Source organism: Limulus polyphemus, unplaced genomic scaffold, assembly GCF_000517525.1.
Source record: "Limulus polyphemus unplaced genomic scaffold, Limulus_polyphemus-2.1.2 Scaffold9, whole genome shotgun sequence".
Classification (NCBI taxonomy): domain Eukaryota; kingdom Metazoa; phylum Arthropoda; class Merostomata; order Xiphosura; family Limulidae; genus Limulus; species Limulus polyphemus.
Window position 1 is genome coordinate 484,374 of NW_013665619.1, and position 11,347 is coordinate 495,720.

Here is an 11,347-nt window from a genome sequence, read left to right on the forward strand (position 1 = left end):
CTATTAGGTAGAATTTATACGTGTATTTAACAAGATTATATCTTATTCGTATCCAACTTCGAAGAGCGATCTACTCCAAGTTTTGAAGCAAGAGTGGGCGAAAATCCCACGATCTAAAATTGACGAGATGATTCTCACGATGCCCCAAAGGATCAACAAACTCCACGAAGCGAAAGGAAGATCTACTAGATATTAATTAAATTATAAATATGTCAATTCATGTCAATATGACTGAAAAATTTCATTTTTTCTGAAAAGGTGGTGTCTATTTACTTGTGACCACGCTATGTATATAGATTCAACCCAACATCGCCTTGCCTAAAAAAAATATGTTGAAACATTCGTAGGCCGTTTCTCTGCGAATGTTCAGTACAATTATAGATCCTTTATTTGTCGCATACACTCTAAAAGATTGGAATTGGGATCTTAAAGTTCCTTAAATATAGGCAAAGAAAGCTTGGAGAAAGGAAATCATATGCATAGAGTAACAATAAACCAGTGACACGTGATGGAAGAGAGAAACAGGCAACATTAGAAATGGTTGCTGAGTCAGTTCACTCAGTCATACCCTGGAGCATTTCAGTTAAAGCGTGGAGAATATCAAGAAATCTGACGACTTTTCCATGATTTTCGAACCATCAACTTTCACTTAGTGCTTTTAGGTTCATTCTTTGATCAATATCAATAACTTCTACCAGTCTTGTTCTGAAAAATATCATTTGTTTTGCTGAGTCGTGATTGGATTTTTTCACGTCATTGATTGTGCCAGTACATTAGATATTTTAGTTGTATGAGCAACATTTAGGTTTAATGTATAACTGTAGAAATGCATAAAGATTACCTTTCGACAAATTCTTTGCATGGTTACTCGTACTTTGTTCATGTGACTTTTCATTCCAGTACACCATCGTAAGCCTGATCACATATCAATAACAGATGAAACCAATATTCTTTCAATGCTTGGACGAGTTTATTAGCAATTTCCTCATCTGTGGTGCTCATTATTTCCTCAAAACCTCAAAAAACTTCTTTCAACTGTTCCTTCTTGACAAAGTGAATAACAATAGCAATTTGCTCCTTGTTAGCAGAGTCAGTTGTACTGTCAGATATGACAGCAAAAACATAGCAGCATTTATGTCTGCAAAAACTGCTTCACTCATTATATCATAAATAGCATTCACAATTTCATTCTGGATCTTCCAACTGAGATAGATGGCACTATCTGCAAATGTTTTCAAATGTCATTTAAGATCTACATTACCAGCTGGTAGGGGAAGGCATCATTTGGCTCTGAAATCCTGGATCATCTATTGACAGAAGACCGTATTCAACAAGAACATGAACAGCAAGACCTTGTTTACATCTGTTTATATAATAGGAACAAGTCTCTTTCAGTTTTCTTCAACCTGATGCTTCCATGATATATTCATCTGAGTTACTAAATCGATTATCTTGACTTCGTATTGCTGTAAATAGTTTTTTTTCTTTTGCAGTTTCAACCTGTGTGCTTAATGATATTCTGAAATTTTGCTGTGGATTTCCGTAAAAGAATCTTGTAAAAAAACTAATGTAATTTCTCATGCATTCTGATGAAAATAGCACAAACTATAGGCAGTAAACTCCTTCATGACTGTTACACCATGACCACTGTGAATTGTAGAGACTGTGGTATAGACGTGTATCGTTCGTTTTTTTACCTTTTTATCTAAAACTTTCGAAACCTTTTGTTTAATCTGAATCTATACAGTGTTTGTATAACAATGTGGTTCAGAAAAGTTGATTTCGTTCTAGCTCTCTTTGCTCTTTTGTTGTTTTCTAGAGATAATACCTGACCTGCCCACGAGTTGTATTGCTGTAATACTGCACTTTATCCGTGAATATATACGACAGCAGTATTCTTCACTGGTATGACAGAGGATATCAAGAAGTTACGAACAACATATGAATATATTTTGGCCTCATGCTGGTGTGACACCGTTTGATTCACAGTGTACACTATAAACATATGACAATACTATTGCGCAATTTATTTTCCTACAGTAGAAGAAAGTGAACCCATAATACTTGCATTTTACACCCATTTTTTAAAATTATTTCCAAATTTACTTATAATACTTTGTGTTCTTCCCTGTAAGTTTAGTTACTTTTCAATTTACGTAAATTAAATCTATCTCTAAGCATTTTCTTATAATTATGTAATTCTAGTACCACATAATTCCTTATAGATTATTTATTTTTATTGTCGCTATTTTGCTGGGCACTGTGTTTATCCTGTAATATGTCAAAATTAAAAATTAATGTTTTTCATTAAGATAACTTATTAATATCATTCGAGTTCTATGTCGGCAAGAGTGAATTGATGGTCAACAAAATTCGAATAAAAAGCAATAAAACTTAAACTTCAAAAGACAGTGAAACAAGTGATTATATTTTCATACTATGTACACATGAAACTATCTAAGCCCGAGAAATGAATAGAAAAGAAAAATGTTGGAAAAATGCAAGACACAATCTTTATTATATAACACGAACGAAGTTTGTGTACTTGCTTTTGATACTGGATTGTCGCTTTTACCTAATCTAAGTTGTTTTCTTTCCAAATTGTACTAGTTGTAATCTTAACCCAGACTCATCCAGTTGATATTATACTACACTGACTAACTCTAACGTTACTTAGACAATCCAGAAGCGTCAGACATCCCCTAATAGATTAGCGCTTCACACGTAACGGTCATTATCATTCAAACATAAAAAAGGCTGTAACCTCGAGGCATCACTTGCCCTACTACTGAAATAAACTGCTGTCTACACTCATGCACAAGGTGCAGCTTTACATATATTATTCCACGGCCAAACCAGGTGTTGTCTAGAGTAAATAACAAAGAACAAAGTAGAGGAAACAACTTAGTGACTTTCTTGACCACTTGTTATAGAAAACTGTACATACCAAAACAAGTGACAAATTTCGAAAAACATTATGTTAAGATAAGAAGATAATAAATACAGTGTGCTTATACACCTGACTATCACATTTTAATACAGTGAAAAGTTTCAACCTTTTGTCAAGTTATTATTATTTTTTTTTATAATTCTTTTGACTATTCTCCAGAAGTGTTTTATTTTTTAACTAAAAAAAAGACATATGTAAACTTGTGTGGAGTTATTGACCTTAAATAATTTATATTAAATTGTTACACTCAAGTCTGACAAAAACATACTTAATGCACTATGAACATTCAGTTTCGTTTATGTGTTGTTGGTAAATTTTCACAGATCACAAAACTCAAGCAAATGTTATTCGTTTGTTTGTTGTTAAGGCCAAAGCTACATAATGGGCAATCTGTTATGTGTCAATCACGGGTATTGAAACGTGGTTTTTAGTGATATAAGTCTTCATATTTACCGTTGAGCCACTGGAAGGGGGGGGGACTATTCATTTGTATATTTTAGAAGACATTTTAAATGACATTCTACTACTATTACTAAATCTCTGTAGACCTCAAACATTCATCAGTTAAAAAGTACTGACACCAATAGCAAGATTATATCATATCTTTTTAAGAGTTAAATTTTTAAAAGTAATACCCAGTCCCTTTCAGAAGCCCCCAGTGGCACAGCGGTATGCCTGCATACTTAAAACGCTAGAAACCGGGTTTCGATATCCGTGGTAGGCAGAGCACATATAGCCCATTGTGTAGCTTTGTGCTTAACTTCAAACAAACCCTTTCAGAAATGTTATGCTATATAAATACCATTTAAATGGTTTGGCTTTCTAGTTGGCACAAGATGGCGCAAGCGACGTACTTATTCATAACATAAAGGATTTTGGTCACTCTAAATTAATTCGTAAAATCCTCTGAAATTTTACACGCAAATTAAAGATCCAAAATGTATCATAAATGCTGGATTTCTTTCTTCTGGCATTATAGTTAAATAGAAAAGGTGGCTGAATAACGCAGTGAAGAACTAAGTCTGTTAATTTGGTCAGCAAATTATATGAAATACTTCTAGTTAAAAATATATATTAAAATTAAACCTCACTAGTTCATTTCTTTATCATGGGAGCTAGAATTAGAAAAAATGTTTCTCTCTGTATTCTATACTGTAGTAACAGATGAACGTTTGTGTCATCAGACATGAAATCATTCAACATCAGGACTTAAACTTGGATCACAAGAAGACCTCAAAGTAAAAATCGAAAGGCTGTCCCACTCTATAAACAGGAAGGAGCAGTCCGTTTAAGCTTAATCTCTAGTAGGACCTAAAGCGTTTTAATTTGTTTTATCATGTGAATATGAGAACATGTTTGTAAAATATTTAAGTAGTTAGCCGTCTGGAGGACATATTAACCATATAATAATAAAAAAAATACTTTTACTAGAAACTGCACTATGTGAAACACACGTATGTAATAAATGAAGTCAAAATTCCGGATAAATTAGTTTCTACGCCTAACAAGTTTAGTGCAATGTCTTTAAAGCTTTCAGATATTTGAAACAGTGTTTTAAACCTCTTTCATTATGGGTTACTGGCAACATGACATGAAAAAATTAGGAGATTTCTATACTTTGTTTCTTTAAGACTTATGCAGTATATGTGGTTTAATAAAAAACAACTTTTTTAGCAAGAGAATCCTATGGGTCTGCATTTATATAGACGCTATTGTCTAAAAATTACTTTAGGTAAAAAATAAAATTTTATAGTATGTTTGTTTCGCATATTCGTAAAAGTATAAACAAGTAGTATGTAGAGATAGTGTGTCTTTTCTGTCTCTTTTTATTCAATAACGTGAACTTTTAAATTCTAAAAATTTAAGAAGAATGTAAAACAATGTGTCAGTGTCAAGTTTTGTAAGGCCGGATTCTTTACAGTAGGTGTCTGTGACTTTTTGGTGATAAATTTCAACTATAAACAAACAGCAACACAGTCCGTTTGTTTTTAAAGTAATATATTAAAACAAATCAAATCTATAAACAAATGCTCGTTACACTGTTGGTTATCACAGTTGTATCCAGAACTTTTTAAATAATTGTTTCTTTTTCGTCAAAGTCCACATGGGTTGGTTCATGTACTTTAGAATACAATTGACAATACGAATTATTCTTCTCTGCTCTGTTATTATAATACAGTCTGTGATAATTTTACTTCAAAAATTGCCACTATACTCTCTTTATCGTGACCTGGTATGGCAATCTGAAGGTTCGTATCCACGTCCAATCAAACATGCTCACCCTTTCAGCCGTGGGGGCATTATAATGTGACGGTCAGTTCCACTATTCGTTGGTAAAAAAGTAGCCCAAGAGTTGGTGGTGGGTGGTGACGACTAGCTGCCTTCCCTTTAGTCTTTTACACATGGGCAATTTGCACTAGTTGTCCAAATTTAGCAGTGCAAGATTAAAGGGAGGGCAGCTAGTCATTACCATAATGCTCCCAGGGCTGAAAGATCGAGCATGTCTGGTGGGATGAGAATTCAAACCCGTGACCTCAGATTGCGAGTCGAGTGCCCTAACCACATGGCCATGCTGAGCCGAAAACATTTTAAAGTGTACATGTAACTTTATCTTGGAAATTTCGTGAAGGAAATGGCTCAGTTCCTTTCGCTCTAATTACCTAATTTCTTCGGTTATTTAACTTTGATATCTTGTGCACTTTCTAATGGGAAAGGTTGTTGTAAAGTAGAATATACTAATTAAGGTGGGGCAAGGATATTTTTCACTGGTGGATTAGTGATGCCTTGAGGTTACACCCTCGATTATTGGGAATTACCAATATTAACATTTATAGCACACCTGCCTTGACAAAAATAACATTATAGAACTGTATATATAATGCTTTGTTTTCTCAATATGGAACAGTTATTGTAGTTATTCTTCTATTCTGATACCTGTGAAAGTTCCAGTAGAAACTTTGTACTTCATCCATAAACTTGCTGTTTTCAGTTGTTTAGTGAATTGAATAAAGATAGTTTTCACATTTTGTCCAATCTCTCCATTTTTAACAACTTAGTCGAAACCATGAGAACATTTCTGCCAAGTCTCATGTTATTTGTGTCACCCACCGATTCTGACTAGGCAAACAGTTTACCTGGAAGTACCCACACAAGGGCTATCTGACACTAATTTTGAACTGATAGGCAAGAGAGAAGGTATCTAGTCAACAGTATCTATTGCTAGCTCTAATTCAATAGTGGGATTTGATCATTTCTCTTATAACACGTCCACAACCCTAACTTTCAGAGCAGAGTGTTGCAGTAACTAGATGTGAACCACGAATGCCCGAATTCAAAGTCTAGCATGCTAACCATTTGTCCATGCCTGGCCTTTTAATACTATGATATAACTACTCAACAGATTGAGAATAGACAGTTCTATGTGACTACTTGTAGTTTCAAGTGTCATCTGCCCACTGAAACTAAACCACAATTATTGACATGAATTGCAAACATCATTTATATATTTAATTTGCTCAAAAACACAATTTAAGTCTCAATTAATTTGCAGTACCAGTCACACTAAGTATGCATATTATATTGGTGCTAGATGCAGTGTCTTGTAGAACTTCATGTTAAATAATTAGGGAAATCAAACAGACTTAAATAGGAAATCAAGTTTTTATTAGGCTGATATATTTATAATAAAACAAAAGATACATACAGAGAATAAATAACATAAATATCAAATATTTTCCGCATATTTTCAGGACTTAAATGAATGTTAAACACTATATATATACATACATAGTGGGTATTTCTTACATTAAATCAATGCACAGCACACAGTCAAAAACAAAAGAAGCACATTAAAGGCAAGTGTATTAGAACTATTATGGTCCATTTAATATTATTTAACTGGGTATATTTAACTTCAATGATTCGTATACAAATTACAAATTCCAGTGGCTCTGAAAAAAATCATTAGATGATATGCATTACGTCAAATAGAACACCAATCAACATGGCAATTCCAGACAACCATTGTAGATCCCTTTTTGTTTGTGTTTTTTTTAAAGAAATCTCTTAAAAACTGTGTTATGATAACTATTCTAACTTGCTTATGAAAAGCTTGATTTAAACTATGACTATGACTACATTACACAATCATTTATAGTAATCAAATTACATTTAGTTTACATAAAGTACTGAAGCCTTGTTAGATACCTTTCTAGCATCAAACTCATGGCAAATACCAAATTTTTAAAGAATAGTATCAGATTAAAACAGAAATTATTAATTCTTTTTAAAAATACATCATTTAAATATAGTTTCAATTCAACCTTAAAAACTTAGTTAAATATATAAATTGTATGTTTGTAAGTTAGCTGTCTTATGAAGTTTGAGTTTACTGACAAAGAGATAAAATTAAAAAATGCAGAAATTTCTATGAAAGCTACCACAGGATGTAATACAAGTCTTAAAGTACATTAATTCAAAGTGTGAATTAAATGCTATAATTCTTTGTGATGTAAAAGCCATTACAAATATTCAGGCTACACAAACTTTATCACTTGTATATAACATTAGAGTTTTCTCAGAAATCTCTTCTACATTCTGGCCCATAAACAGCTCAGACTTTATATGAGGAATATATTTTTTTTACCTTGAAACCAATACCAAACAGTTTTTCACATCAACTCACCATTTGTATTTTCATATCTGTATTAAAAGGATGCTAAACTACAAGAAACAGGTCATTTCAAAAATTTTGCTTCAGTCATTTTCTTAGTAGGTCTTAAAAACTACATATTCTAAATGGCTAAATATTTATTCTAAAAATTACAGCACGCATTGTGAACAGTTTGTAAATCTTACAAAATCTTGATTTAATCTTTTTTAAGTAAACAAGATTTGTTGTTATGACACTATTCTATATTCATGCACAGTGACATTTAAATTGAGAAAGTGTATTTACACATTTGTGTTGAAGTAACTGCCAGGAAGAAATTAGGAGAAAGTGTATTTACACATTTGTGTTGAAGTAACTTCCAGGAAGGAATTAGGCCTGTTGATTAAGTTACCCTGGTCCAAATAAGTATATAGGAAATATTATTACAGTTACTATTATATATATTATTCATGTTGTAATAATTAAAATGTTTGTGTGAAAATCAATGGTCTCAGAAAAGTTAAAATCATTTTTTATTCAATAAACTTCAAGTGGTAGTTTAGTGTTGCTAGTCTGTGCTAGAATTAGCACTGATTAACCCATGTTAGGTGAATCTAATGTTTTGGCTATTGGATGATTTAAATGGATCCTGGATTAAAGATGGCTTAATTTCCTGGACTATGAGTAGCATCAGTTGGTTGAAATACCACAATTGTCTGGGTGAATAAAGTTCTTCAAAACCTTGATACCAGGAGAATGTAGTATTTTCTTATTTTTGTAATTTGATTCAGGAATATCTAAAGTCACCAGGCATCTGTGTATCGAATGTCACACTCTTGTAAGGCTGGTAATTTTTTCTGCAAGATATATATAATAATAATTATTAAACACTGTTGATAAAGATACTGACCATTTTATGCATTGTTGATACATACTGATTATTACTAAATAGGCCTTCTGCTGATAAATACTCATCATTACAAACACTGTTAATAGATTGTTATCATTATTAGGCTTTGCTGAAAATATATTTGATCATTACCAAAAACTGTTGATGAATACTTATCATTAATAAGTACTTTTTAAAGTATTTAACATTATAACACAAGGTTGATATATACTGATATCAATAATTATGTAATTTTGGTTATGCTGATTATTATCATGGATTAGAATTATAGATAATTTTCAAAAAATAAAGTGTAAGACACTACAAAAAATTACAATTCTTAAATACTTTTTTTTATAAATTACTTTTTATAAAAAGAAATTATTATAGCAGATAATTTTTCTGCTATTAAAATTGAGAAATATATTTCTCATTCAGGGGTGTAACTACTGGAGTAGGTGGAATGGAGGGAATATACCACCCTCCCAATGTTAGGTAGCTAGAGATACTTTTGTTGGGCATAACAACAGTTTGTTGAGCAGCCCAATGTGAATACACAATACTTAGAAAAAAACCAAGAACTTCAATGCCAAACCATTATAACACTTGCTGCTACACATGTAGCATGGTCACATATCTTAAGTCAATGATATGAACAAGTGAATGATCAACTTGTTTCATCACAGGAGACATCAAATTTTTCTCGTCTGTCACTTGCCAAGCCATACCTGATTAATGTATTATATACTGTACCTATAAAAAGAATAAGTTTTTTTACCCAATGGGTACTCATTTGCCCAACTGAATAATGAGGAAATCTAAACTTAGTAATTGGAAATTCCATCATATTGGTACCCACTTATCTATTTCACATCCAGAAACAATAGTTCTAGTAATAATGGTACAGATAAAGGTTATACCAGAAACAATAGTTTCAGTAATAATGGCACAGCAATCGGTACACAGTACCTACACATGTGGTAGAAGCCATGTCTGTCAGGCAAAATGACTTGCCCCTCCCTTCCCAATACTCACATCTCAGTTACACCCCTGTTTTCATTGTAATACTTAAAAGTATATCTTTGCACTTACTTTGAGTTCCTCAAACATTTGAGCTGTTAAACTAGTACTGTTTAAGTTTAGTTTTCTTAAATTCTTCATTGCTGCAATTTAAAAAAAACAAAAAAACAAATGCAAAAATAAATCACTAACTCAGAAAACAGCAATTTCGAGATTACTACTAACAGTTTAGCTTAGAAGTCTACTAAATAGCTAATAACATGTTTCTGTGCCTTAATAAGATTTCTAGAAACAGTTTAGTTTATCAACTTACCAAGTAGCTACTAATGTATTTCTCTGCTATTGTAAGATTTCTAGAAACAGTTTAGTTTATCATCTTACCAAGTAAACGCTAACATGCATCTGTTCCACAATAAAATCTCTACAAATATAGTACAGTTTATCAGCTTATGACGTAGCTGCTAACATGTTTCTGTGCCATAGTAAGATTTCAGTAACTGATAATGCAAACTGAAACTAGTTAATTTAGAAACTGTTAAGTTCAAAATAGCATTAGATTAACTTGTAACCCTAAATGTACCTGCTTTCTGATGGAGGCATTAATGTACGTACATATGTTGATCAAATATTAAATCTTAAAATATTATATGTTTAAAACTATTAAAAAGTGGTAACAAAGTCATAAAACAACATAACAACTGAGAATTTTACATTTTGCAAATATGTAATAATCATTTAATCAATAAAATCAAAACACAAAAAAGGTCATAATAAAACAAAACAAAAAAATAACTGGACCTATAAACTTATACAAGAGGAATGTTGTCTAAACTTGAAAAACAAAATTTTTACCCAAATATAACTAAATATTCAAAAGTATTCCACATAATACAATTGAAAAGTTAAAATATTTTGATTTTCAGAAGTTGTTGTCAAAAGTATTTTGAATTCATTAGTTGCTCCACAGAAGCTGTAATTTGTTGTATTAAAAAGCTTGTCGTAATATTTTGTAATTATTTTGTTGCTCTTAAACAGTGAAATGTCACTTTTTTGTTTCAAAGAACAAACTATCACAACTTAATACCATTTATGAATTAATTTTTTTTTACATTTTCTAGTACAGTAGTTCATGCCAAAAGTAAGTATTTCTATGTTCTCCAAGTAAAATATATCATTCATTTATTTATTGTTACTTTCATTAATAGTATTGTTATATTATTTAATGTATTGATTGTCATTACTGGTTTTTTTTTAATTTATCATTATACTTTTATTATGCAGATCATTTTGCATTGTTTGCTTAATATATGTATCTTGGACTAACATAAATCTCCTAAGCTGGCATAAGATATTACTGGGATTATGGTTGAAAATATTGTTAATAGTGAGGGTGCCTAACTGATAGTACATTGAATTCTAATCTTTGTAAGTAGACACACATGAAATATATATTTAATCAGCTATACTGATAGATACGTTGATTTTTAGTTTTGCTCTAAGTACATAGCTTGCTGTGATCAGAAATAATATTAACTGATACATGTGTTCTGAAAAATAGTTTTCTATTTTAATTTCTTTACACTTTAACATTTCACTAAGGTAAATTTCTAAATGTTTCTCAAATACTTGTGTAAGTTAGAAAAACGATTTACTTAATTTCTGTTATAATTATGCTGTAAAAGCTAATGCATCTTTTATAGAAGTTAAAACATAAATTGTGCAAAAGATGTTTGCTTTGTTTTGTTTTTTGGAATTTGGCGCAAAGCTCCACGAGGGCTATCTGCGCTAGCCGTCCCTAATTTAGCAGTGTAAGACTAGAGGGAAGGCAGCTAGTCAT

The 11,347-nt window shown here is 31.6% G+C and overlaps 1 protein-coding gene across 2 annotated transcripts in view; it reads right to left on the reverse strand.

The window, feature by feature from the left end:
- Positions 1-6,591: 6,591 nt before the first annotated feature.
- LOC106478177 (C-Maf-inducing protein-like) overlaps positions 6,592-11,347 on the reverse strand; it is a 135,280-nt gene continuing 130,524 nt past the window's right edge. The window contains exons 18-19 of one of the 2 annotated variants that reach the window (XM_022381747.1): positions 9,579-9,653; positions 6,592-8,458 (exon numbers count right to left, since the gene is read on the reverse strand). In XM_022381747.1, coding sequence (XP_022237455.1) covers positions 8,430-8,458; positions 9,579-9,653 — 104 coding nt within the window. In that variant the 3' untranslated portion in view covers positions 6,592-8,429. The remainder of the gene's footprint in view (positions 8,459-9,578; positions 9,654-11,347) is intronic. The other variant, XM_013938702.2, reaches the window with a different exon arrangement.